This window comes from Centrocercus urophasianus, unplaced genomic scaffold (genome assembly GCF_019232065.1).
Source record: "Centrocercus urophasianus isolate 14NV4802_14NV808 unplaced genomic scaffold, USGS_Curo_1.0 seq_293, whole genome shotgun sequence".
NCBI classification, from domain to species: domain Eukaryota; kingdom Metazoa; phylum Chordata; class Aves; order Galliformes; family Phasianidae; genus Centrocercus; species Centrocercus urophasianus.
Window position 1 is genome coordinate 13,102 of NW_024884859.1, and position 27,673 is coordinate 40,774.

The 27,673-nt window shown below is 58.9% G+C and overlaps 1 protein-coding gene across 5 annotated transcripts in view; it reads left to right on the plus strand.

Moving 5' to 3' along the window:
* Positions 1-25,190, plus strand: part of FOXP4 (forkhead box P4) — a 38,291-nt gene extending 13,101 nt beyond the window's left edge. The window contains exons 3-17 of one of the 5 annotated variants that reach the window (XM_042828330.1): positions 6,078-6,167; positions 11,267-11,389; positions 12,721-12,807; positions 15,728-15,878; positions 16,066-16,270; positions 16,448-16,552; positions 17,451-17,538; positions 18,859-18,942; positions 19,082-19,562; positions 19,653-19,729; positions 19,872-19,973; positions 23,071-23,192; positions 23,281-23,347; positions 23,560-23,726; positions 23,932-25,190. In XM_042828330.1, coding sequence (XP_042684264.1) covers positions 6,078-6,167; positions 11,267-11,389; positions 12,721-12,807; positions 15,728-15,878; positions 16,066-16,270; positions 16,448-16,552; positions 17,451-17,538; positions 18,859-18,942; positions 19,082-19,562; positions 19,653-19,729; positions 19,872-19,973; positions 23,071-23,192; positions 23,281-23,347; positions 23,560-23,726; positions 23,932-24,079 — 2,097 coding nt within the window. In that variant the 3' untranslated portion in view covers positions 24,080-25,190. The remainder of the gene's footprint in view (positions 1-6,077; positions 6,168-11,266; positions 11,390-12,720; positions 12,808-15,727; positions 15,879-16,065; positions 16,271-16,447; positions 16,553-17,450; positions 17,539-18,858; positions 18,943-19,081; positions 19,563-19,652; positions 19,730-19,871; positions 19,974-23,070; positions 23,193-23,280; positions 23,348-23,559; positions 23,727-23,931) is intronic. The other 4 variants (XM_042828334.1, XM_042828332.1, XM_042828335.1 and 1 more) reach the window with 4 other exon arrangements.
* The last annotated feature ends 2,483 nt before the right edge of the window (positions 25,191-27,673 follow it).

A 27,673-nucleotide genomic window follows, 5' to 3' on the forward strand; every position in this document is an offset into this window, starting at 1 on the left:
ACTCCATCCTGGCACACACGTGTGCACCTTGGAGGTGGCACCTGGCATCCCTGTGTGCCTGCAGGTTACCTTTCCAAACAAACTTTGGAGAAAACATAAATTTTCCTCCTTGGATACTAAATAAGGCAATGATCCCTGCCTCGTATGGAGATCGCCTCCCTGAGCCATAAATTCCAGCGTGAAAGCTGTAAAAAATTGCTGTGTCTGATACTTTAGTAGTGAGTGCTGTAAATCCATTACCTGAATAACAGCCGTTTCGCACGCAGTTAAGCCCCCGTTCCCCTGCTCTGAAGGGTAATCATGCGTGTAATGCTCCCGCGAGTCACCCTGCCAGCGCCTCGCTCCCCTCCCCAGCCCCGAGTTGCGTTGGATGGATTGGGGACATGCAGCAAAGTGCTGTGAGCTGCAGGCCGGGCTGCGCTCTGCAGGGAGGGGGAGACGGGGGTCTGCACGGCACCGTGCTCTTGGCTGCACCCGTACAGGTGCACGCTGCGTGATGCCTGCTCAGTGCATGGCCTGGGCTGCATCTCACCTCTTTGCCCAAATCTCACCTCGTCCCCGAGTGTCACCCTTCTGCTTCTCTTCCTTTAGGGCTCCCAGTGTCTCTGTGTGTGGAGTTCTGAAGGCGGACGGTTGGGTACAACCAAAACCAAACGCCGTCTGCAGTGCTGCACCTGGGGAGGGGGGTGAAGTCCCCACAGCCATCCGTCTTCCTGAGCACCCACAGGGTCAGGAACGATGTCCCCGGGCAGGAAGCTGTGCACCATTAGGTGCTCTATGAGGGCTTCGAGTCCAGCCCTTGTTGTTGGCTGCTGCTGTCTGACAGTTCCTCCGTGCTGAAATCACCCTTCTCTCAGCTGTGCAAAGCAGTGGGAGGTGGGGGGCATGAAGAAGCCAGCACTTGGTGCCCCCACCTAAGCTTGTAGAGCCACCAGTGGCTTTGAACTTGGGCTTGCACTTATGGGACATTTCCCAACAAGGTCTCGTTGTCTGCCCTCATTTTTCAGGCTGGTTTTGGAGCTGTGAGCTGCATCTTTGGGCTCTGCTGCGTCCAATGGAGCCGGAATCCAGATTCCCTCTGTGGGTTTGCACCAGGGCTGCTGGGCAGGGCTCAGAGTTTGTTTTGGTGGTGCTGGGGATCCCTTCTGTATCCCTGAGGAGGTCTGCGCATCGCAGGGTGGTCAGCACCCTCTGGGGCTGCTCTGTGCCCTCCTGGCTCATGCACCCGTCCGTCCCAGCCCATCTCTGTGCCATCCATCCTTCCCATTGGGAGCACCTCCCAGGCTCTGGAGCCTCCCCTCCCTCTCCCCCTGCCCAGCATTGGCCCGAAATCCTCAGCTTTCAATGGAGGGGCCCCGGCTGCAGAGCCTGAATAGCGCATGCCGCTTTGTGCCGGGGCTGGCGGAGGGGAGAGGTCGGCCGGGGGCATGGGAGGGCTGCCCGGCCCCCAGCGTCTCCCCCCGCCGTTGCTGTGGGAACGCTGACAGACCTCCAGCGCGCCGGATCCGCGCCCCAAAGCGCCCACCCGGGGCCATTAAGGAGGGGGGGTTAACCAGGGGTTGGACCTGACCCCATCCAAATGGGGGAAACAGGGCATGGGGTGGGGGGCACTGCCCAGTGCTGGGGTGTGGGACAGGGCAGCACTGGGGCTTTGGGGTATTCAGGTGCGCCCCGTCACTGGGGGGGCTGGGGGGATTGTGCAGAGCAGGGCCCCAAGTGCTGGGGTTGGTTTGGGGCTCACGGGGTTTCCCACGTTGCTCCAGGATTGTCCTCTCGTGAGTTTGTTGCACCTCAGCCTTTCCAAATGCTGTGCCTGCATCCTCTGCCCGAACCCCCATTGAATGGGGGCAGCCGGAGCCCCTCTGTGTCCCCTGTGCACCACAGAGGCTGCACAAACTGAGGGCACCTCAGGTGGCACTGGGCTGCACAGCACCTGCTGATGCCACGGGGCAGCGGAGCGCCGTGCTTGCCTCAGGTCTCCCCTGAATTTGGGGATGTTTGGGGTTTTTTGTTCTTTTTTTTTTGGTTTTTTTTTGGTAATTGAAATTCCACCCTAAATTCCACCTCCCTGCTGTGCGGTCCTATGGAAAAGGAGCATCTGGAGAGCTCTGCTTCTCCCACGTCAGTCGGTGTTTTATTTTATTACACAAAAATAGAGAGATATTTACAGCTCATTGCAGACGCGTGCAACATGAAGGGCGAGTTATTAGGGGAAATAAGGCTTGCAAAGGAAAGCAGCAACTTGGAGAAGTTGGAGGAAGGGGGGTGGGGGGCAGCGCTCCGCGATAGCACAGATCCCATCTCCCACTCGCTGCACAACAGAGAGAAGGAAACTCATCCCTCTGCCCGGCGGCCCCAGGGCTGGTGCTGACAGTGCTGAGCACAAACGCAGCGGAGATTTGGTTTCTCCTTCCTCACGGGGTGGATGGAGGGGGGACGCCCCGCCGGCTCCGTTCGCGGCTCTGACCGCGGTCCTTCTGCAGGGGAGCTGTGGGATCCGGCGGCGCGGCGAAGGGCCGCCCGGCGCGCTTTTTCCTTTCCCCCTCTCTGTGTCATTTTGTTCATTCTGCTCTTTTTTGAGCCATTTGGTTCTGGTTAAGCTCGGCCGGGGCTGGGCTGGGTGGAAGTGCTTTTCAATATGGCATCATTTACCGTTAATATCCATCTAAAAATATCTGCGCCTCGCTTAATGGCTCTAATTCTGGAATGTGACGATGTCATTTTTATGAGCTTAGTGTAAAAACTCTCCGTTTTTCTTTTTTTTCTTTTTTCCTTTTTCCATTTTTCCTCTTTCCATTTTTCTTCCTTTTTACCTTTCTTCCCTTTTTTTCTTTTTTCCTTTTTTCCTTCTTTTTTCTTTTTACTTTTTTTTTTCCTTTTTTCTCCTTTTTTTTCCTTTTTTCTTTTTTTTTATTTTTATTTTGCCTTTTATTTTTTCCTTTTTCCCTTTTTTCTTTTTTTTTCCTTTTTCCTTTTTTTCTTTTTCCCTTTCCTTTTTTCTTTTTTCGTTCTTTTTCTTTTTTCTCTTTTTTTTCTTTTTTCTTTTACCTTTTTTTGTTCATCCCTTTTTTTTTTCTTTATTCCTTTTTGTTCTTTTCCATCTTCTTAAATTTTTTCCCTTCTTTTATTTTTTCCTTATTTAAAAAAGAAAAAAAACAACAACTTCTCATCCCATCCCAACCTCCTTTGATCCTCCAAGAGCACAGAGGGACAGCAGGGGACACAGCCCACTGATGGATGCACTGTCTGTGCACTCACAGGCAAAATTCAGGGGGGCGATAGCGTTTTTAGGGCAGTCAACCCATGACTCTGTGCAATTTTTCCCCATTCTTTCAGCATCTCGTGGTGCTCAGCGTGCGGACGGGGCTGCGGTTGTGCACACAGCTCTATGGGGATGGGAGCACTGGGTTTTTTAGGGGGGGGGCACCTGCACGTGGTGTCCAGGCCCTGCTCAGGTCCTTCCTTCACTTCTTTGCAGTGCTTATGAAAGGAAAGAAAGAAGCTCAAGCGTTAAATGGGCAGAATCCAGCCAGGTTCCAGTGCTGGGGCTCACAGCTGTGCGCTGGGTCTGCCTGCACCTCCCGGCTCTGCACTGCAGCCCCGCAGCATCAGCTCTCAGCTCGCAGTGTCTGAGACGCTGCAAACTTTTTTTATGGGGTAATTTGCTGATCAAAGGGAGCCATCCAGGAGCATGATGAATTTGACACAACCCATTCGTTCCTAATTACGGGTAACATGCTAATGACTCTTGAATAACACCGTGCAGCCGGCTGCGATTTAAGAAGAAGAAGAAAAAAAAATCATCTTTTTCTCCACTCGATGGAGCCGGGAGGTGGGCACACATCTGTGCTGGGGGAGATCTCCATCCCTCTGCCTCCCCGACCCCAGCACAGGGTGGGGGCTGCACCCCTGCATACCCCTGTGCTGGAGGGTTGCATACAGCCAGGGTGCTCTGTAAGCAGGGTGCCCCATAACCGTGGTGATCCATGGCGAAGGTCTGTGTAACCTATAGTGAGGATTCCTATATAAGCAGGGTGCACCATAACCGTGGTGCTCTGTGGTGAGGGTGCCCTAGATGGGGAGCGTCCTGCAGAGAGTGCCCTGTAACCGTGGTGCCCTTTAGTGAGGCTGTCCTATAGCAAAGATAGGTGCCCTATAACCAGGGTGCCCTATAACCATGGTGACCTATGACAAGGGTCCCTATAACCAGGGTGCCCTATAAACAAGGGTGCCCTACAATTAAGCTGCCCTATAACAAAAATGCCCTATAGAGAGGATACCCTAATGCAAGGATCCCTATAACCACCATGCCCTATAACCAGGGTGCCCTATAGCAAAAGTGTCCTATAACCAGAGTGTCCAATAATGACTGTCCCTAAGATGAGGGTTCCCATAACCAGGATGCCTAATGGCCAAAGATGCCCCATAACCAGGGTGCCCTATAGTGAGAGTCCCTGTGACCACAGTGCCCTATAAGCAGATGCCACAATGTCTTTGCCCAGGAAGTTTCACCATTCCCCTCCCACCTGTCAGCTCCTGAGCACCATTTCCCTTTGATCCCATACAGCATTTTTGGGGCTCCGTGCACATCTGCCCCATCCCATGGCTGACCTGAACTGAAGCAGCAATGTGGGGCAGCAGGCACTGGGGGGGAGGAGTGGTGCCCTGTGTGCGGTCCTGAGGCCATGCCATTTTTTTCCTGTAAATCTTGTAATTTCGTGCTTGAGAGCACACCAAAGTGAGGCAGCCAGCAGGGAGTGAATTAAATTCCCCCCTGAGAGGTGGTGGCTCTGCCCCCTGCGGCCCCACTGCTGCCATGGGACACCCGTGGCACTGTGCCCCCCAGTGCCCTGCCTGCCCAGCGCTGCCGCTCGCTGTCATTGGTGATGCTCAGCACAGAGCTTGCAGTGATCCCAGGTCCTCCTGGAGGCCTGCAGCTCCTCACTCCCATTGGTGCACAAATTGAAAACAGGACATGGGGGGGTGCAGGGAGGGCTGTGCTGTGGGGTTTTCTGGGGGGCATTGGGCAGCAGCTCCAGGCAGCCTCCAAAGCTAAGGAGGGATTCCATGCGGTGCGGATGGAGGAAGCAAAGCCCTGCACAGCTCTGGCAAATGGACACGTGGAGAGCTCCGAAAAGCTGCACAGGGGCACAGATGTGCTTGGGGCTGCTCTGCACAGGGCAGCTCTGTGCCTAGGGCAGATCATACATCGAGCAGATCTATGGGGCAGCTCTGTGCACAAGGCTGCAGTCCCACTCCCGTCCCCGACCTGCCCAGCTCCTGAAGCCCCGCAATGCGATGCAGCTTTGCATCAGCTCCCTCCACTCTTTGGCTTTTAACTGGAATTACTGTTTTCATTTTGAAAAGTAATTAAAACATCAGACCTCGAGCTGTCATAACTGTCACATGGCTTTGTGTGCACATTACCGATGCGCATCCATCGCTGCTAATAGCAGGGAAGTATCGGAGCCCAGGGAGGAGCATGCCCTGCACCAGCTCTGCAGGCCACAGGAGCTGAGATTCTGTTTATTTCCGCAGTGTTTGGGTGAAGTGATGGGTTTCTCCCCTCTTCTTTATCTAGTGAGGATGTATCAAGCTGTAGCCCAGTATGTAGTATGAATTCTTAGAGCCTGCTCCTTCTGCTGCCGTGCGACTTCTTGGTGTGATGCCGCTAATGCTGGTGTCCTCCTGCACTTCCCACAGCCTCAACCTGGGCAGCAATGGGAAGCTGTGGGCACGCTGTGAGATGGCACCCGGTGTCTTTGGGCACGTGGCATGGCAGGCGCTGACTGTGTGCGGGGTGCAGTGATGCTGGATGCACGTAGCCATGGGAAGACGCCGGGTGCTGCGGAGGAGTCTGGCAGAGCAGAGCCAGTGCTTTGCGCCGGGATGCGCTGTTGGTGCAGGAGAGCATCTTGTGCTGCCCTCCTTTGTGCCTCCCTAACCACAGGGAACCACAGTGGGAGGACCCACAGCTGGAGGGCGAGCGAGCCCAGAGGGAGGAGGAGGAGGAGGAGGAAGAGGGGCGAAGGCAGAGGGCCCCTTCCCGCCGCCCACCCCGTGTGTCTCTTTTGCAGGCTCTCCAGGTGGCACGCCAGTTCCTGCTGCAGCAGGCCGCGGGGCTGAGCTCCCCCAGCAGCAATGAGGGCAAGCAGCCGGCGGTGCAGGTGAGCCCCAGGACCTCCCCCTCTCCGGAGCTTTTTGGGAAGGGCTCGGCTGCAAAGCGGCACTGATGCGCAGGGGCAGGGCAGTGCCGTCTGTGGGATGGCTGCAACACAGCAGGAGCCCAGAGAGAGACAGATGCCCTGCAGAGCTCAGGAAAGGTGTTGAGGTTTGATGCATCAGCCCCTGGCTGCGTGTGCATCCCATTCCTTTGGCTGCCTCTGTAACAGCAGGATGGGAAGGAAAGGGTTGCCTGGGGTCGAGGTTGTGTTTGGGAGAAAGGTCCCCCGGGGAGATGTGGAGGGATGGTGGCATGGAGAGAAGGGCACTGGGTGCCACCTCACCTCGGGGCAGCATTTGGATAGGAAGTCCAGAGCTCCCTGATTACAGGAGAGAATTCATGCCCACAGGTGGGCGCTGGGTTAGGGGCAGTCGCTGGGGCCAGAGCCAGTGGGTCCTTGTGCAGGGGACCCATGGGGTGGGTGTTGGTGGCACTGAGAAATGCGCTTCCAATGCACACAGTGCCATCAGAGAAGGGGGGTTTTCTGCCTCTGTGCCTCGGCCAAAGGAAGAGGCAGAGAGAAGGGAGAAAAGGGACAGGGAAAAGCGGTGGGGGGGGAGAAGTGAGCCCAGAGAGTGGGGGAGGTAAAAAGAAGCAAAACCCAAGTGAATGGGAAGTGACAATTTAAATAGCTGTGTGGAGGGGCTCTCCCTTTAGGCTAATTAAATTTATCGGAGAACAGCAGGTTACCTTATTAGAGCCACGTGGGCTTAATTAACAAAGGAAAGTAATTAGCACGCGTGCTCCCCAAGCTAGAGGTCCTGCCTGTGCCAGGCGGTGGGGTGGGGGCTGCGTGGGGCTGGGAATGGGCTCCGGTGGGCTCCTCTCCACCCAGCACAGGAGCAGAGCACCGGGATGAGACCATTCCCTGTGCCCTTCCCCTTTGCTTTTGCTCATGCTGCCGAATTGCATTTTGGTTGCAAGCAGCCCCCGTCCCCTTGGTGAGGCTTTACGTATGGGCTGCCCCATGCACCCCTGCTCCCGGCCTCGCCTTGCTCTGTCCTTTGGAGGTTGGATGGCCAGGGCACGGCTAAATTCCAACGTGCATGCAGTGCTGCTGGAATCACGTCCCTGTGGGGCCGGGGGGGATCCACACCCCCAACCTCCATGGGGCCGAGCAGCAGTGAGTCAACATGAGCTGCAGGCAGGCGGCCTTTTTCCAGCGGTGTTTGCAGGAAGGAAATGCAGTCACCGCATGGAAAATCCCGCGCGGGACAAAGGCAGTAAGAGTGAAGTCACGTTCCGGTAAGCGCTGCGCGCCGCTGTCCGTCTGTCCGGCTGCAGCAGGGTTAACTGCATCTGCCGCCCTCCTCCCTTTGTGTTGCAAAAGAACTTGTGAAAGTTGTAGACGTGAGTCAGAAATAGCTCATAACTCAGCAGCCCGGCCTCTTCCTCCCCTGCCCGGCAGCTGGAGCGGGATCTGCGCGGGGGGAGATGGGGATTAAGCGGGCTGCTTTGAAAGGAAGTTTATCTGACGGCGGTGGTGTGGGTGAGACTGGCCAGGAGGCTGCAGGGCGAGGAGGAAGAGGAGGAGGAGGAGGAAGGCTGCGTGCCAGCGCTGAGCACCCAAGCCCGAAGCGCTGCAGGTTCCCCACTGCTGGGGATGGGATGTTGGCGGGGCGCTGTGCCAGCGGCAATATTAATGGCAGTCGGCGGCGGCGTGCTGCTGAAAGCAAACAGGGAGCCGCTGCTGGGTGCGATAGGGATCGCGGGCGGTGCGTTTCGTGAGTGTGAACCCTCGGTGCCCCCAGATGCCTGGAGGTGTAGCTGAGCACGGAGCCACGCAGCTGACGTTGGGCTGCAGCTGCGGCCCCAAAGCCATCGCCCTGAGAAGCATTTCTGCTTCTTCGCAGCCTTAAAGTGATGGTGATTTTGGCATTTTGCAGTGAGGGCTCTGCATCGCTCACAGTGCCCACGTGCTGCAATTTTGGTGCCAGGCTCCGTCCATTGCTGCATCACGGGGTGACCAGAAATCAGCCTCTGGGGCCCCTCGGTGCCGCCGCGCAGCTCGGAGGGGGGACGGAGCGCCGGGGGAAGGGGAGAGGAGTTCAGAGCAAACTGCGGGAAATTGCTTTTCTTTTGTCTGCGGCGGCGGGGAGGGCAGCGGAGCGGAAAAGTGTATTTTGTTGATTTGAAACTTGAGTGAAATGGGTAATGAAGACAGATCAATACCAGTCCTTCTGCAGTCCCCCTCCTGAAGGAAGGCAGCAGCCCGTCCCGCTCGGCTCGCACTGCGCTGCGTTTCCATCTGAACCCCCAGCCCGGCCCTGCCCCTGTGCTGAGCCCTTCTTCCCCTGCACTGCGCTCCCTTTCCCCTGGCCGCAGCCCAATTACACCCCATTAGTGCACCTCTTGCTAACGAGGCACTCGGTGCAGATTGGTCTCCACGTTCTGAGCGGGGTTGGGGCGCAGGTGGGACGAAGGCAGGAGCTCTATCTCCTGCCATTCCGAGCTGACACCCTCAGTTTGTAGCTGTTGCATTTGGGTTTTGTCGTTGCGGAAATGGCGATGCTCCTTCACCGTGGCTTCGTGTGGCTCCGTGTGATGCTGACTGTGGGATTACTCAAAGCTGGGATGGGTGCCCGCTCTGTGCCCCGCTGCTGCTCCCGCTGCAGGGACGGTGCGTTCCCTGCAAGCCATAAAAAAAAAAAAAAAAAAAAGTTTTAAAAAAAAAAAAAAAAAAACCCAAAAAAGGCAAACAGCACTGCTCCCCAGCCCGGCCAACTCGGCTTTGGCGCTGAGCTCCCCTTTAATACCTGTCTTGTTTTCCACCCCCGCCCCATCGCTGGCACGGAGGGATTACAATCCTGAGCGCCTGGAAAATCACCCCTGAGAGATCGCGCTGGCCGATCCGCGCTGCAGCGTCGTCGGGGCTTTTTGTGAGGTGGCCAAAGCTGTTAGTAAGCAGTTCTGCGGGGTGGCAGGAGGCCAGCGGTGAGGCAAGCCCTGCTGTGCGCCCAAGGCGGATGCCAGCCCATCACAGCGGGACGCAGCTGGGGCCGAGCCTGGGTGCTGGGCAGCCTGAAATGCTCCCATCTTCACGCTGCCCATCCCCAGCTGCAATGCAGCTGCATCCCAAGGGCTGCCCCCCCCCCCAGCTGCCAACATCCCCCCCAGGTTAGCACCTCCCCGGTGTCCCTGTGCCGCAGCAGCTGTCCCATTCCCCATCCCCACACCGGATAAGCGAGCGCAGCAGGAGCGGAGTTTGCTGCAAGTGGGAATTTCCCATTGGACTCCAAGTTCCTGCCCTGCTCAGAGCCATCGCAACATCTGGGCAGGGAGCTGCGCTCCGCCGACGCTCACACCTCACCCCACCACCTCCCCACGTCAGCCCCGCGTCGGAGCGCGGGAGAAAAAAGGCATTTAATGCAGACAAAGGTTGTATGAAAATATAATTCCGCTTTTGTTAGCAGCCATCAAACTCTAAAAAGCATCGCTTTTGTTTTCTTGTAACGTTGTGAAAACCTCGTGTCGGATCGAGAGCTGGGGCCCTCTCGACTAATCGCCTCTCCTTTGTGTTTTTAGATTATAGGGGCAATTAGTGTTGTCAAAACCTCTGGCAATTCTCTTTGCTCTTGACAGGGTGTCAGTCCGTTGGGCGAGAAATGGAAGGTGTTATAACTCTCTGGTAATTAGGATGCCTCCGATTGGAAAATGCCAGCAACGGCGGACAAGGGGCCGCAGCGAGGGGGTGGGGAGGCAGCCAGGGTTGGGGGGGGAGGAATGCGTGCAGCAATTAATTAGGGGCTCTCATTCCGAGCACGCTGCCAGCTTGATGAATCGGTGTAGGGAAATGAGCAGGATGCTCCCGGCACACGGGCACGGACCCCGCGCGCATCGCTCCTCACCAGATGTGTGCACAGCTGCACGCTGCCACCTGAGCACTGCTGGGGACACCGTGGGCTTGGCTGTGGTTTGAGCTCCTCCTGCGCAGCTCGTTGCTGGGGGTGCTGCTGTTGGATGGGGTGTCAGCCTGTTCACTGCTTGGCCAGTATCCCTGTGCTGGGACGTCCTCAGGCCCCCGCTGCTGCCCCTGTGAACCAGTGGCAGTTAATAACTAACCCTGACCCGCTGGTGCCTGGGGGGGCTCATGGTGACAAACGGAGCTCGGCGCGCTCCTGACACCTCCCTCCAGCCTGGTGCCTGAGCAAACAGATAAGCCTTTGCAATCTCCCTTGAAGGTCAGCGTGCTCCAGTGTGGCCGGGTGCCGGCGGGGGGAGGCAGTGCTGGGGCTCCTCCCTGGGCTTAGGGTGAGCTGCAGCCACAGAGCCACCAGTCTTGTGGATCTGCCTCTTGGTTCTGGAGGTCTTCGGGCCCATGCGCTTGGCTTGCGTGGGGAGCTTTCTACTTGCCTAGGAAGAAGCGCCCAGGGAGCTCTGGGGAGCTGTGGCACCATCCTGCAGCCTGGGGCTGGGGCTGGCTGCTGGGATCACGGGGGATATGCTGGGGAAGGCAGTGCCATGCAGGACCTGCTCGCAGCCTTGGACCCAGCACCCTGCTTTGTCCCAGCCTGTATCCATGGTGGGTGGACCAGCAGTTCCCACAGCCCCCCCCCCCAGCACATGTCATGGTTCATGGTGGTCAGTGCTGTCAGCTGGAGGGAGAGCTCTGATGGGGAGCCTCGTCACACTCTGCTCCATGCTATGCTCTGCAAATTTGGGGAACAGTGATCTTCCCTCGACATCCTCCTCCTGCATGCTCTAAGAGCCCTGGAGGGCACAGCGGTGCCTGGTGCTGCTCTGGGGTGTTAGCCATGCACATAGGAGAGCAGGGGCTGTAGCTGGGGCAGTGCTGGTTCTCAGTGCTCCGTTCCTGCAGGCACCTCTCTGCCATCAGCACCGCATCACATCCCCACACTGGGGTCAGGGTGATCCCAGCGTGCCGGAACAGGTGCCTGAAGGCATCCCCAAATGGGATGTGGAAACAGGGGACACAGGGGAGGTGGTTGGCGGAGGATTTGGGATGGGGGCATGCGGGCTGTCAGCATATGGGGAGGGCTGGGACCAGCAGTGTGGTGACATGTGTGTCCCTCCTTTCCGCAGGTCCCCGTGTCCGTGGCCATGATGTCCCCACAGATGATCACACCACAGCAGATGCAGCAGATCCTGTCCCCGCCCCAGCTCCAGGCCCTCCTGCAGCAGCAGCAGGCAATAATGCTGCAGCAGGTAACGCTGCTCCCCCTGGGGCTCCCATCTTCCCTCTGCCCTTCTCTGGGGCTTCCTGGCACATCCTGCACTGGGAGAGCTGCGGGTGCAGAAGGCATCGCAGAGCACACAGAGCTGTGCCCTGGGGCCAGCATGGGACTGGCGTGGGGCTGGGGGCCAGGTGGGTGCTACATGGTTCCACCCAGCCCTAGAGCTGCTTCTTGCAGTGTTCCCAAGTGCTCCTTGTGTGTAAAAGGAGTAATGAGGGAAGAGGAGGGAGAAGAGGAAAAAAAACAAACCCCAACTGCGGCAGAAAGCGGGGCCGCTCAGTAAACACCTCCGCTGGCAGAGAGAGGGAAGGAGCGATCCCACAAGCATCCTCCCCACCCTTCCTCCTGCCTCCAGTACCTGTTTACTCCAAACAGGCTGATAAGGGCTCAAGGTTGGCCCCAGGGAAAGAACAAAGGGTAAACAGTACCCTGGGTGGGTCCTCCCGCAGCCTCTTTGGAGCCGGATAAAGAAACACGTTTGACTGCAAATTAAACAACCCAGGCCGGAATAGCTCGCATTCTCCACCAGAAGAAAACCAAACATCACACCTCTCACCCCTGACCCAATGTTCCCGCAGCCGCGCTCGACCATGCGGCAGAGCCCCGGCTTTGATTGGCTTTCGGGTAAACACCGAGGCCTTCCAAACCTGTTCGCCGACAGAAAAAGCAAAGTTGCTGCTGTCAGCGCTGTCAGCCCTGAGCTGATAAAGGCTTCCCGGCATCCGAAGGGGCATTCCTGGGCCAGAGCCGCCCACCCCTGCTCACCCCCCGCCGCCTCCGGCCCCATCAGCGGTGCTGTGCTGTGGGGCCATGCTGGTGGCCGTGCGGTTGAGCGCTGCTGGACATCACCCTCACTGTGGCTCAGTAGATGGGATGTGGGTCTGCCTGCTGGAGTGCCCTCCGTGCCCACAGAGCCTGCTCAGGGCGTGGGGCAGCAGGGGACCCCCCCAGCTCTGCAGCAACATCCATGGGTGTGTGGGGTGGGTGGGAGATTCTCCACTGCTGGAACGTGGGGTTACTCGTATCAACAGATGCGCTCACGCCTCATTGGGAGCCCTCTCCTGGGTGTGCACTCCATGCTTGGAATGGGAGCTTAGGGGTTTGCTTGGCTGTGGGGGTGCAGAGCTCTCAGGAAGGTGCTCCCAGGTTTTATGCCACATGGGATGGCCCCGGTGGTGCTGTGCTCGGTGCTGGGTGGCTGCAGGAGCTGCGTGGCTGCAGCACGGGGCTGGCAGTGCAGGGCAGAGGGCCAAGCGGGTGTTGCTGGTGTTGATCCGTCCTCTCTCCTCCCGTCCCTCCCAGTTGCAGGAATACTACAAGAAGCAACAGGAGCAGCTTCACCTGCAGCTATTGACACAACAGCAAGCCGGAAAGCAGCAACCCAAAGAGGTGAGCTCATGCAGATGGGTTCTGGGCCATCAGATCTGGCTGCAAATAAAAGGGGACCAGCAGGAAGAGAACAAGGCGTGTGTGAATCCCAGCACCTGGGGGAGGGGCAGGGCCCATCAGAGGGGACGTGGGACTCAGTGGCCCCTGGAACAAATCCCCAAATCCTCCCCTCGAGGGGAGGGCAGAGCGGGATTGGCGCAGCCCTGCCCCATTGCATGGCCCCAGTTCACCCATGCGGCAGCAGCGCAGTGGGAACCTAGAGCAAGGCTTAGGAACCCCTCTCTCCTCCCCACTCGCTGTACGTGGTGCTGCCAGGGCTGTTCCATGCTGTGCACATCGCTGCACCCCCAGCACTGCTGCTCTCTGCGGTCCATGCTGGCACCCACTCGAGCTTGACGAGGCTCTGGCTGCGGCTGTCATTGCTGTGCCCACGCGGTGTGCAGGGGTCGGCCGTCCTGCAGCCATCTCTGGGAGCTGCAGCTGCTGCTCTTGCTCCAAGATCAGAGCTGGCTTAAAGAGAGCGTGGCAACTTGTAATTAAACGCCACAGAGGAAAGGAGAAATGTGTCTGCTGAGAAATGCTGTGGGGGAGAAGGAGCATGGCTGGGATGGAGGAGGGCTGTGGTGTGTCCCAGAGCTGTTTGCTGTGCTGCTTTGCAAAGGAGAACCCTCAGCATCCCTGTGCTGTGCTGTGGGATGGACATCCCTTCCCACTGTGGCAAAGGGCTGCCAAGCTGCTGCCCTTTGCCATTCATTCCCAGCTCGCTGCTCCCAGAGCCCCGCATGGCATGGGGATCCCTGTGTGCTCCAATGGAGGGGGCTGCCCCTGCTCCCCCCCCAGCCTGTTCCAGCACAGCCCCCCGCGTCCAGCAGGGCTGGGGAGGGGCGGTGGGGGCTGCCTGTGCCTCACCTCGGCGTCAGCTTAATGAACTGCTCCTGTCAGTCCCTGGTGTCACACCGAAACTCCTCTTGATGTGCTCATAAATCAAAGTGACGGCGCCTCGCACCCCGTGAGCTGCACCCACTCAGCTGCAGCTAATGTAGGCGGCGCTGGGAAGGTACTGCGGCCCCAGATGGGGGGGGGGGTCACTGGCATAGGGGTGGGGGGACACTGAGAGATCCAGCTGGGGGATCAGACCCTAGCAGGGAGCCAGGCCAAGGGGTTCAAGCTCTTAAATCACGGTGGGCACTGCTCCTGCCTCCCATCAAGGATCCCCACCAGTGGGTGCCGTGGGTCGGACCCCCGCAGGTGCACCCTGTGTGCACAGTGCATTCCAACCCCGAGCAGTTTTTGGCTGTTTGGTGCACATTTGCACTCTGGGGTGGGCAGAGGGGCTCCTCAGGGGGGGATGTGGCCCTTGGTGTGGGTGATGCTTTCCCATACTTGTGCTGCGGAGCTGGAGGGACACACGCGTGGGTCACAGTGCAGAGCAGGGTGCGCCCACGGGCTCTGGTTCTGCTGCGCTGAGCGCCCCGGGGATCCCGATGACTTCATCCGCTGCCAATCTGCCCCTGCTTCCCGCCGGGAAGTGCCATGAATGAGGCAGTGTTCAGGGAGCCCAGGCATGCCCAGGGCCCCTGGGGAAGGCGGCGGCAGGGATGGAAGAGAGCAGGGAGAACCCAGCTATGGGGCGAGAACAGGGCTTGCCAGGGGCACGGGTGTCCACCCAGAGTGCACAGCCCTGTCACGTTCTCCTCCCTGCATCCCAACCCTGCAGGGCCGCAGCATCCAGGGTTCCTCCTGGCCCAGTGCATCGCATGTGACTTCTCTGAGCAGCAATGGCTTTATTTCTGCCTCAGTCTCCTTGCATCAGGGAGTAGGGTGGTGGTGGATAGGAACCCTGCATCCCTCTGGGGCTGAGAAACCTGACTGAATGACATCTGCACAGTGCAGGGGCAGTGCTGCCCGGTGGCCAGGGCATGTTGCTGTGGGCTGCACCGACGTGTGCTGACTGCAGGCTGAGCTGCAAGCTGAGCAGGGAGGGAGGTCTGGTCTTGGGGGTCTCTGTGCCCAGTGAATGGGGCTGGGGGTGCAGTGCGACCCCTTGCAAACATGCCTGCAGCTCGCTGCTCCCAGGAGGCCCCGTCCCACTCTGTGCCCCATGGAGCTGCGTTGCCATGGGGGTCGGCGCGCTGCTGCCAGCCTGGCTCCTTGCAGCCTGCAGACAGTGTTGGAGAAAACAGAGAGGTTCACAGGGTTAGCGGGCTGCCTGCCCTGCTAATGAGGCCGGGCAGCCCGGGGCAGCTCCCCTCTCATGGCCCGCTTGGATTAGCAGCTGCCTTTCCCTGTCCCTAATTGAATTCTCTCCCCTTCAGTTAATTCTCATGGATTTCTCAGTGCCTCCCCAGGGACCCATCCTGCCTAACAAGTTTAGGGCCCGGTTCCTCTGGTCAGAGTGTGGCAGGATGATGGGGAGCCCCCCCAGTCTGTGCCCCACGTAGTTACACTGGGGTGGGCACCCATGGACCAGCAGCACAGGTTACCAGCTGCCCTGGAGGCTGCCCTGTGCCCCCACCTAAAGGGACTCATAGCAATCATCTGTGGGGAATGGAGGTCGATGGAGGGTGTGCACAGCCGGTGTTTGTTAGGGTGCATTTTGGGTGCTGGAGACCCCTCTCCATCGGTGATGCTCTGTAGGCAGAGCTGTTTCTCATTCTCATACAAACAACCAGCTCTGCTTGCTCTCTCCCTCTCTTTTCAGTGCTTTTTTTTTTTTTTTTTCCTCCTTTTTTCTTTTTTTTTCCCACTTTCCTTTTCTTCCCCTCCTCTTCCGATAGATCAAAGCCTGTTCCCGGCGCGGCCGCCAGCCAAGCAGGCCCAGCAGCACGGAGCCCCGGCGCGCTGCCCGCACCTGCAGCCGTGCCCCTGCCCTCACCGAGGCCACAATGCCAGCGCTCACCGTCTCCCTTTTGTTTCCCAGCAGCCGTTAGGGAACAAGCAGCTGGCGTTCCAGCAGCAGCTCCTGCAGATGCAGCAGCTCCAGCAGCAGCACCTGTTAAACCTGCAGCGCCAGGGGCTGGTGAGCCTCCCGCCGGGCCAGGGCACCGTGCCCCTGCAGAGCCTCCCCCAAGGTAAGGTGCGGAGCTGGGGGGCTCGGCGGGGGGATCCTGGGGTTGGGGTTTCCCTGCTGGGATGTGCAGGAGGCGGTGATTTGCAGAGTGCAGGAGCAATGCTGAGCGCTGGGTAGGACGGAGGGGTGGGCGGCGGGTGCTGCTGGGCCGTGTCCCCCACTGATGGCTGTGTCCCATCCCCACGCAGCTGTGTGCCCCTCGGACCTGCAGCAGCTCTGGAAGGAGGTCACCGCCGCCCAGCCTGTCGAAGACAGCATCAAACAAGAGGGTCTCGACCTCACCACCAACACCTCCAACTCTACCTCGTTTTCGGCCGCCAAGGTCTCGCCTCCCATTTCCCACCACCCTCTGCCCAATGGGCAGAGCACCATGCACACGCCAAGAAGGGACAGGTAGGGACGGGCTGCAGCCATTCTGCTTTTACCCCTGGAACCAGAGGGTCCTTTCTTCCCCATCTTCTGTTCTGTGATGATTGGGAGCCATGCAGCCACGGCTGGGGAGGTTTTTGGGGCTGACCCCAGGAGGTGCCCGAGCATCCCCCTTCCATGGGTCTGTGTCCTCCTCTGCAGCTCTTCCCACGAAGAGACCCCTGGCTCTCACCCTCTCTATGGCCACGGAGAGTGCAAGTGGCCTGGCTGCGAAACCCTCTGTGAGGACTTGGGACAGTTTGTCAAGTAAGTGCTGCCCTTCCTGGTGGGAGAGCTAAGCTTTGGGCACCCCAGCACAGGGAGTCCTGAAATTAGGTATACCCATACAGTGCAAAAGGGGGAACCTGTGCAGAAGGGGAAGACATGCTAGGCCATGCTTCTGGAGGAGGAAAGACCCCATTCAGGGCTGGGGGGCGTACAGATCCCCCCTGGGGGGAGAGGAGGAGAGGAAGCAGATGGCAGCGCGGCAGCCGCTGACACCGCTTGTGGGCTCTGCGCTGACTGATTAACTCCGCTGTCGAAGAGCCCTCTGCTAGCGTCAGGGTCAAACAAATTGTTTTCACGCTTCGTCAGAGGTTTACTTAATTAGTTCATTTGCAATTAGATCTCTTTGTAGCCAGGATTTTTAGCAAAGACATCAGAAGGAACTGACGGGCTCTCTCGCTTGCCGCGTTCCCCCCTCCTCTCAGCTGTCTGCTGGCAGTGGGCATGGTGCTGCTCGGTGAGGGCTGGGCTTCCAAAGCCCTCCTGGGCACAGTGAGGGCAGCTGGGACCGTGCCACCCTGCCCATCCCCTGGGATGGAGCCGGGCAGTGCCTTTGCTGGGGGAGGATGAGGAGGAGGAGGAGTGCGAAGGCATCTGCTGGGGCCGGGAGCGGTGAGTCAGTGCATCAGGCTGCGTGCCCTCCTGCCTCTGACTCACCAGGTGAAGCCAGATAAGGCGCTGCCGTGGCTCTCCAGGCATGTTTGCACGGGGCAGAAGAGACACCTCCGGTTTGGAAAGCTGTGCTGGGTTGGCAGAGCCACCCCCAGCGTGGAAGGGAGTGGTGGTCTGCATGGTGGGGCTGAACCCGGTTGTGGCCTCGGTGGGTGAGGGGCACGTTTCTGGCACGTCCGAGCGTAAAACCCCGCATTCTCCTCCTCAGACACCTCAATACAGAACACGCACTTGATGACCGAAGCACAGCCCAGTGTCGAGTTCAGATGCAAGTGGTACAGCAGCTGGAGATACAGGTGCGTGCTGCTGCACAGTGGCCTGGTTGGAGCAGCTCCCTCCCAGCTCTGTGTGCTCTGCAGGGTGGAGCACAGGGTCGGGGACTGCTGGCGAGACGGCCTTATTCCCAAATCCTTCCAAACATCCCTCCCACCCTGCGGTGCTGCCCGTGTTGTGGTCTGGGTGGGCACTGAGGCGTGGAGCGCTCGTAAACTGCTGCCCCATCCACAACCCACAGCCCTGTGTGAATCTGTAGGAAAGGACGAGCCATCCCTCCTGCCCAGGATGCCACAGTTGCCCTCTGTGGGTACAGGAGCTGCTGAGAAGTGGGGTGCTGGGCGAGGAGCCCAAGTGTGGTGTTTGGAGCCTGGCCAAGGGATGCTATTTTTGGACAGCAGCTCTTTAAATAGTCCTTTTCCCACTGCCTCCGGCTCCCCAAAGTGCTGTGCGTAATTCAGTTCATAGAGAAGGGAGGAGATAAAAAGGGGGGAGCGGTGCTTTTTCATCTCTCAGGGCTCTGTGTGCTGTCCTTGTCCCCATCCCATTCCCTGATCACCCCTAGCACTGAGGGGCTGCATTTGGGGCACCCGGCAGTGCTGTTGTCACCCTTTCCCCTGGCTGTCCCTGGTCTGTTGGTGCCGAGTGTCACCGCAGGGGATACAGAGCCTGGGAGTGGGAGGGGGGAGATGCACAGCAAACTCGGCCCCCTGCTTCCCCAGTCCAGGGGGGCTGCACTGCCATTGCCTGCTCTTGGCATAACGCATGGGGTTGAAAGCAATTACCGGGGCTTAAAGAGGGGAGGGAAGGGAGAAGGAAAAAAGCAAATCCTGAAGGGCTCGCAGAGCTCTGTGTGTGCGAGTGGGGAGCTGCCACCACAGCCACCAATTATGAAGTTTTCAGCACGGAGCTCCCGCTGTGTCGGCGGAGAGCGTCTGCATCACGAGGGGGGACCTGTCAGCTCTAATGAGCGCCGCGGCAGCGCGAAGGCAGCCGAGCTGCTCCAAACTTGCACAAACTCCGCACTGGCTCCCACTGTTAACCCCTCCCAGCCCGGGTTTGAGGGGTCGTGGCAGGAAGGGAAGGTGATGGGAGGAGAGCGCGTGTCAGGTCCCATCGGCTGCGCCGAGCTCGACGCCTCTCCTGGTGCCACAGTGAATATTTCACCCTTCTCTGCGCACCAGGGAGTAAATGGGTGGGGGGCGCAATTACAGTGATGCTATGCGTCCGGGCAGATGGGTGGGTGGATGGATGGAAGGAAGGACGGAGGGGTGGACATGGGGACATGGGAACACGTGGGGTTGCCCCCATCCTGCCTGACCCACTCCCTGCTGCTTCCTCAGCTGGCAAAGGAGAGTGAGCGCCTGCAGGCCATGATGGCCCACCTCCACATGAGACCTTCGGAGCCAAAGCCTTTCAGCCAACCTGTAAGCACACGCCTCCCTCCCTGCCCCACTGCTGCCCCACAGACCCCAGTCCTTCCCTTTTTCCCCACTCGTGCCTCCCATGCCTTGCATGTGGTCGCTGCGTGGATGGGCTTTTCAGAATGTGTGTCATATTCTCCAGTTCTGTTCTGTTGTGCCAAGCATCAGTGCATGGCATGGGGCAGGAGTGAAATGCTGCTCATGGTGGCACACGGCGCTGCTTTGGTCATGCATCAGGTGCATCCCGTCCCTATCCCATAACTGCATCCCCATCCCACAGTGCATCCCCTCCCCACCCCATGGTGCATCCCACTCCCCGCACCGTACCTCCTGCCCAGCACAGTCCCACTCCCAGAGCGGTCCCAGCACAGCCAGCCCCATATTTTCCCCACTCCCATCCGCTCTCCCTTCCTCCCCGCAGCTGAACCTGGTCTCGAGTGCTACCCTCTCCAAGAGCACCTCGGACACGTTCCCCGACGGTTTACCTCATCCCCCCACCTCTGCCACGGCCCCCATCACCCCACTGCGGCAGGGCCCCTCCGTCATCAGCTCTTCCACGTTACACAGCGTGGGGCCCATCCGCAGGAGGAACTCGGAGAAGTTCTGCACCCCGATATCTTCAGGTGAGCGCGGGGACGGGGCTGCGGGGCTGGCAGTGCGGTCCGAGGGTGGGCTGCCGTCACCCCTCCATCCCCTTCTCGTCCTCCCTGCAGAGCTTGCACAGAACCACGAGTTTTACAAGAATGCAGACGTCCGGCCGCCCTTCACGTACGCCTCGCTCATCCGGCAGGTGAGTGGCTCAACCCAAAACCCTGCCCCCGGGTAAAGCAGCTCCCTCCCCTCTCTGCAGCAGAAGGCAGGAGTCTCCGTGACTCCTTGCACGAAGCTCGGGCTCTTTGCAAATGATGCTCTGTCCCCTCTGGGGTCCCCAGGCCATCCTGGAGACCCCCGACAGGCAGCTGACGCTGAATGAGATCTACAACTGGTTCACCAGGATGTTCGCCTACTTCAGGAGGAACACGGCCACGTGGAAGGTGAGAGCATGGCACAGGGCTCCTGCAGCCCCACATCCAGCCCAGCAGACCCCAGCACTGCTGCAGGAAACACTCCCGTTTTTATGTGCTAGGGTCTGGTTTGTTGCACAGCTTGGGAATGACTTTGTGGCTTAGATCCAAGCATTCTGCCACCAGGATGCATCCCCAGACTGTGGGGGGCGGTCGGCCCACCAGGGTCTGTAGGAACTCCGTACAGAGTTGTGTAGCTGGGGCACAGCAGAGCCGCACGTCCCTGTGCTGGGAGATGGGTGGAGGGAAGAGCAAGGCACTTGAAATAGCAAAGAAGGTTAATGATAACCTGGGGGCTGGCAGCACGCCGCACACTGGGATGGCAGAACGTGCTGGGGGTGCAGCCAGCACTGCCCCATCCCTGTGCAAGGAGCTGCCCCCCCACCTGAGAGCTCTGCAGGGTGCTGGAGGGCTGTGCAGGCATTCAGCACCAGGGCAGGAAGGTGCTGGGGGGCAGCTGTGGCACGGAGATGTGGTTGCAAAGACTGACGCAGGTGGATTGCATCGCTGCCTGGTTATTTAGAAATCACCCAACGGGAGAGGAGCGAAGGACTGCTTTGCAGATGGAAGGGGCTGCTGTGATGGAAGGAACGGGTTGCTCTGGAGCTGGGTTTCCCCATGCAGTGCTGAAGCAGAGCAGCTGGAGCCCAGCGCCAGGCAGTGCATGTGGGTGATGCAGTGCTGTGCAGCCCGGTGTCCCCCTCATGGCACACGGCTGCACTGCAGCTGGCCGAGCTGCACCATGCATCACATGGGGCTGTGTCCATTTCTGCCAGGATGGGGTTTGGCCATGGGTCCATCTGGGACAGCCCTTTCCCTACCCTGTGCCTCAGTTCCCCCACTTGTGGAATGAAACAGTGGCTGCTGCTGATGCCTTTCTCCTTCCCTTCTGTGGGCACAGGCGATAAGCATTTGGGTTTTTTTGTCTGCAGCACCCTGTGTGCCCTGGCCCCAAGCTGCTCCCCAGGAGGGGCTGCCCCGGCCCCCTGTATTTCCCTTCTTGCTCTGTTTTTTCCTGTTCCACCACCAAAGGGGATCCAGACATGCCTGGTCAGGGCAGATTCCCTTTGCAACTCTCCATGCCCAAGGCCAGGTTTCTTTTAAAGGAGGGAGATGCACAGGAAAAAATCACCTAATTTCCTCCTTCCAGAAAATTAACATTTCTGAGGTTCCTCCCTCAGCCCCTACTTCCCCACTCCCCCCTCAGGATCCCATCCCCACTCTGGGGCAGAGACAGGGAGCAGTGTGGGGGCCCTGGGGTGGGGGGGCATAGAACAAATATCATTAGAAAAGGCAAAGAGGAGAAGCAAACAAAGCAGCCAGGTCTGGCACTAAACAGACACAGTTCAAATACAAAAACTGTGTTGGGATGAGGTGTGGACCCCCAGCCCCAGCGTGGGCAGCGCTGCTCCATGGCACACAGGGTGGCACATGGGTGACGTCTGTCACCTGCTCAGTGCTGCCAGCACAGTGTTCCCTCCAGAGCTGGGGTCCAGCTGGGTGGGAACATTGAGGGACCACTGTGGGGAGGCACAGAAGGAGGGGTCTCCCTCATTTCCACACCCCAGTATTTCCACAGGGATTTGCTTCTCTTCTGCCCTATGCAGGCGCATCCCTGCCAGCACCACCCCATCACGGTGCTGTTGGGGGGCACTGGGCTGCCAGGGGGCACTGGGCTGGGATGCTGCCAGCTCAGTCAGGCTCTGACCATACCATGCACCCTGCTTCTAACTGGGGCTTTGTTTGGCCGACCAGCCCCCTGTGTGTGCAGGAAGGAGGAAGGGGAGGAAGTCCTGTGTTTGCTCGCCTGAGGACGGGGGTTCAAGGGCAGCACTGGATCCTGTCGTCCCCCCCCTCCCTGCCTGGGGCTGGGGATTTGCAGTGAAGGCACAAGGACAGGGAGATGGGGAAAGTGGTTTGGGGTTCCCCGTGGGGTTCCCGGCTCCCTCCGTTCCTGCTGGACTCAGAGGACAAGGAACACCTTTGGGTGCCTGCAGGGACATGGGCAGCGCTGCCGGGGGCTGCTGAGGGGCAGAGGGGAGGGAGGGAGAGGGGCTTTGTGTCCATCCTACATTAAAAAACAACAAAAAAAAAGGGGGGGGGGAGCAGTGCAATGTGCTGTGAGTTTCCGGGAACTCTCACAGTTGGTGATGGGGGGGGGGCAGTCCTTGCATCTCCTTCTGCCTTGTTGTGCTGGCCGGCTCCTTTGTTTATACAGCCCCCGTTCGACCTTTTAAATTGCTGTTAATGTTTTAGCGTAACGAATTAGTCTCTCATCACGAATCAGGACTCGAAATAAAAAAAAAAAAAATTAAAAAAAAAAAGAAAGAAAAAAAAAAACCCTCCGAGGCCAACTTCCTGAAATTGGGGTCATTCTCATTTGCAAGGCAGAGAATCTGAGAACCTTAATGCAAGGAAATTTATTCAAAGGCAGAGCCCCGGCGTGATTAGGCCCTTTGTAATTATAGCTCGGAGAGATTCCACTCCAGCCTCCTGCCTCCCTCATGGATTAGCAAGTGAGTCGGAAAAATACACAGGATTTAATTAGAGGCAAATTAAAATTGGTAATGAAATAGGGGCAGTAGCAAATGGCAGGGAGTTGGAAGGGGAAAAGGGAGCCGGTATCTCTCGGGGCTGCGCTGTCTGCCTACGTGTGCGTCTCTTTATTTTACATTTAGAGATGTAAAGATGGTCAACGTAAAGAAGAAAGGGAGGGAAAGGGCCCAAAAGGGATTGGGGAGGGGGAAGGAAGGAGGAGAGCTGTGTGTCCGCAGCAGGTGCTCAGGTCTCGCTGGTGTCACTGCCCCTTGTCCTGCTCGGTCCCCATCCCAGTGCCAGCATCGGGCTGAGGGTCACGGCCATGTCCTGGGCTTGGCTCAGGGCTCAGCTCCCCAGACCTCTGGGCATCGCAGAGCCTTCACCTCGGGGCAGGCTGTCAGCCCAGGGTGAGCGGTGGCACCGCGGGGGTTGGGGAGGGAAGAGGAGGAGGAGGAGAAGGAAGGCGGCTTTCAGGCTGTGGGCGTCAGGGCACGGCTGTGCTGCTGAGCTGCATCGTCCCCTCCTGCAGAACGCCGTCCGCCACAACCTGAGCCTGCACAAGTGCTTCGTGCGCGTGGAGAACGTCAAGGGCGCCGTGTGGACCGTGGATGAGCATGAGTACCAAAAGCGAAGGCCACCAAAGATGACAGGGTGGGTGCCGCCCCCTCCTCTGCTGGCAGCGCTGCGGCTCTCAGGGCCGGCGGTGCTCAGACTGCTTTCTGCTCTCTGTCTTCTGCAGGAGTCCGACTTTAGTCAAAAACATGATTTCGGGACTCGGTTACGGAGCACTTAATGCAAGCTACCAGGTGAGGATGCTCCGCTCATCCCCATCCCCTGCAGCACGCAGCCAGCCCTGCCCTGCTGTGGGCACGCTCCACTTCCCGTGCTGGCAGCGCACAGCCGTGGTGCCGTGCCATCGTGGCGGCACTGCGGTGGCACTGAGCAGCCTCTGCTGCCCCATGCAAATCCCACTGCACCGCACAGGCGTTCCCCCATCGCACCCCTTTGCTCGTTGCAGGCAGCGCTGGCAGAGAGCAGCTTCCCTCTGCTCAACAGCCCCACCATGATCAACACGAGCTCTGCCAGTGGGATGCTGCACGTGGGCCACGACGACGTCAGCAGCACAGTGGAGCAAGTCAACAGCAACGGCAGCAGCAGCCCGCGCCTGTCCCCGCAGCAGTACAGGTTGGTGGGGGGACTGGGGGGCAGCCACATCCCTGCAGGGTGTGGGGTTGGAGGAAGGGTGATGGCGCTGCTCGGTGCCCCTGGTGGCTCATAGCCCTCACCGAGGAGCAGTCTGGTGTTACCTATGGTGTACAGACCGAAGGCTGAGTGCCAGCAGGGCCGTCCCCGCGAGGTGGAGGGCTCAGCCCCTCTCTCCCCCCTGCAGCAGCCACCCCGTGCACGTGAAGGAGGAACCAGCCGAGGCTGAGGACGACAGCCGGCCCGTCTCGCTGCTGGCCACCGCCACCCAGAATGTGACAATTCCTGACGACAGGGACCTGGAGGAGGAGCTGCCGGTGGAAGACTTGTCCTAAGGACCTCGAGCGCTGCCCGCGCTCCGGCTGCAAACAAAGCCCGGCTCCCGGCTCCCCAAGGTGACCTCTGGCGTTAACCCGTTTCTTCAAGGCACTTCCACAAAGCAAAAGGGTTTCCTCGGGGCACCCGTCCGGCTCCCCACTGCCCAGCGACTGGTGGGTCCCCGGCGTGGGGGACATGTGGCAAAACAAGAAACAAACCCCCCTGAGCTGAACGTTGTCCCCCCTCCTCCCTTGGTTAGTAACTGGTGAACGAGGATGGTAGATTGTTTCTGTCCGAAGTCGTCCCTCCTTCCTTCCCCACACCCACACTCCAAGGAAGGCTCCTCTGTCCCCTCATCCCGCACCCTGTGGCTGTGGGCTCTCTCCAAGACGCGGCTCCATGATGTCCCCAGATCCCCAGCGACAGCCCCAGGGAGGCAGGACCCCTCTGCTGAGCCTCCTCCCAGTGGGTTTTGCACTACGAGGACCCGCGGTCCTTTCCCACATGCTGCCTCCATCCGGCTTTGGGGGAAGAAACCGCAGAAATGGGGCCGAGATCTGTGCTGCAGCCTCACACCACCATCCTGCACCCGCTGGGACCCTGCGTGTCTGCACAGCCCTAACATCACCACCACTGGTGCTGCCCACCCCCCCCGTGCCGTCCTCCAGTCCCCAACGCCATCGGGCTGGTGGCATCCATGTGGTGACAACCGTCCTGGCTGGGCACTGAGGACAAAGCTCTGGCTGCATCTTGGCACTGGATGCAGCGATGGTGGCTCTCACAGCCGGACCCATGGAAGGCTGGGATGGGAAGAAGCTCCTCGCTGCGGCTGGGATGGGCTCTGGGTCTGCAGGAGCCACAGAAAAGGTTGGCACGTGGAGTCCCACCAGCAAAACCCTGCCCAGGGCTCCAACGCTGCCATCCACGTCAAGGGGGACGGGCTCGCTGGAGCCGGGCTCTTCATTCCCCATTTTGCCTTCGTTCCGTCCTCCTCTTGTGTGCGTTGCGCGACTGCGTCCAGATGGGAAGATACCAAAAGATGTCTAGAGACAGCAGGTCCGTAGTTCAGGTGAACAGATGGTATTGATGCCAAAAAGAAATAATAATAACGAGAACGACACAACCAAACACCCCTCTTCTCCCTGCGCTTTCTTTCTCTGGTGGCAGTGGTGGTACCCAGGCTCCCCATAGCCTGGGCTGCTCTTGGTGGACCAATGCCCCCCCTCCTCTCCTGGGGGATGTATTGGTGTGCAGCATTTCTCTAGGGTCAGACCTCCTCCTTCCTCTGCTATGGGGTGAGAGCTGGAGTGCAGTGGGGCTGCGTGGGGCACCTTGTGGGTCTGCTGCCCCCAGAGCTGCGTTTTGTGCTGAAAATGGGACACGTGTTGTGGGGCGCAGGCAGGGGATCCCCGGGTGAGCAGTGTTTTGTACCCATGCATCACCTCAGCAACGTCCCCAAGGTGCTGGTGACCCTGCAGCGTGTATCCCCTAATTCAGGTCACTGCAACACCTGCATGCGGGGATGGGGCTCCCAGGAGGCCGAGCAAAACCACCCCGTACTTGAAGGGGCGTCCCCCTGTTGCACCGTCCAGGCGATGCTGAACCCCAAAGCTCATCCTGGTGGGGGGTCACCTGCATCCCCTGTACACCCCCCAAAAAAACCCCAGCAATAGAAAGCAGTGAGTTATTCTACGATGGGAAGATCCCTCGGCGCAGCTCGCCGTGCCGCTCGGAGCACGGAGCGCTGCCGGGCTCTCCCCTCGCTAGGTGTCCCCACTCGCCCCGCGTTCCGCCGCTCCATCGCCGCTGCCACCGCCGCATACGCACAAGCAGAGCGCAGCGCCGAGCATCCCCGTCACCCCCACCAAAGAATTCCCCCCCCCCCCACTCACACACCCCTCCCCCTACAACTTTTTTTTTTTAAGTTATTGTTTTAAACAAGTTTACAGCTCCGCGTGGAGGTGTGGATGAAGGTTGGCCGGTGCCGTGCGCTGCTGCTTTCCTGCCCTACAGAGGGGCGGGGGGGTTTGAGGAGGGAGGATCTGTCTGCCGTGTTGGTGCCCCCCGCCTCCACCCTCACCCTCTGCAGCTCAGTTTCCCCTCAGCATCCATCCAGGCTTCATTTTTGTCCTTTCGACTTAGGAAGACTAATTCTTTCTTATCCATACAAACACTGGCAGTGCTTCCCCTTCCCCCTTCCCCCTTCTCCCTCCCCCCTACCCACCCCTCCGTGCCCTTTGCTGGAGCTTTCAGCGTCGCTGCTTTGGGGATTGTGGGGAACATTGGGGTCCCAAGCAGGGCAGCCTTCCGTGCCCTCCCAACTCAATGGGGCAGTGTGGCCGTGGGGTGCCAGGCAGGAGTTGTTGTCCCCAAGCATGAGGTTCCCTCCAGCCAACAGAGCCTGCTTTCCTCACGTGCTTTGGGGTCCTGAGCACCCCGATGGCCCCGGGGAGGGGACGATGTGCCCTCTTGCTGTTGTTCCCACTGAGGGACACTGCATTCCGGGGGTTGAGGCACAGCTGGTGGCACCTGGTGGCTCTGGTGACACTTTGCTGATGTCGCCAGCCCTGCATCCCTCTGCCTGCGCTCTGCACAGCTCCCACCGCTCCTCTCCTTGGAGCTGCCTGTTTCCATAGCTGCTCTCTTCGCTCTTCTTCTCTTCCCGATTTTCCTCTGGGGATTTCATTTTCATAGCAGATCTTCCAGCGCTGTTTTCCTGCACTGGAATGAGTGAAAGCAGGCACAGCGTGGGCACACAGCATGCTGGCACACCTGCAGGCCCTCTGTGCTCCCCCTTGGGCTGTGCTTTGTGATGTTTCAGCTGTCCAGCGGTACAATCGCCCCAAACTCCCCCCAGAACTGTGATGAGGTCCCCCCTGCACCCCCAACCCCTCCTCGCCCTGTGCCCCATAGGTTGTTAGCCGCAATCCCGGCTCGCGTGAGCACCACGTATATATATTATATATATATAAGTAAATATATAAATATAAAGGAGGTTTTTTTTTAAAAAAAAAAACAAAAGCAAAAACAAAGACATGCACAGGTTTTTGGGATGCCCCGTGGCTCCGAGCCGTGCCTCCCCCCCAGCCAAAGTGGGACCACGGTGGGGGGGATGCGGGCGCCACGCGTCGCCCTGCTGCTCTCAGGGCCGAGCGGCCCCACGCACAGCCTGCACCCCACCAGGGACGGACGCCCCCAGCCCCGGCGCGTGTTTCCTTTTCTGCCGGTTGGGATTTGTACAGAATTCCACGTCTTACCTCAAACACGTGTCTGGCGCAGGGGAGAAGGGAAGGAAGGATTGAGGACCAAAGGCAGCGCGTGGCGGAGCCCCGTGTCTGTATATACGGAGATCTGTACATACTGGTTGGAAACCCACTGCCACGAGCTGCTCTCTTGCGTTGGGATGCTGGCTCTGCTCACGGTGGCGGCTTCTCCCTCACTGATGTCCAGAAGGATGAACTCTGTTTTCAATGTCTTTTTTTTTTTTTTTTAATTATTATTATTATTTTTAACGCTGATTCGTTTTGTGTGGAATCGGTGGAGGGGGTCGAGGAGGGGCCAAGCGGTGGGGCAGCGCTGGGTGCCGGGGGGGGGGGGGGGGACAGCACACG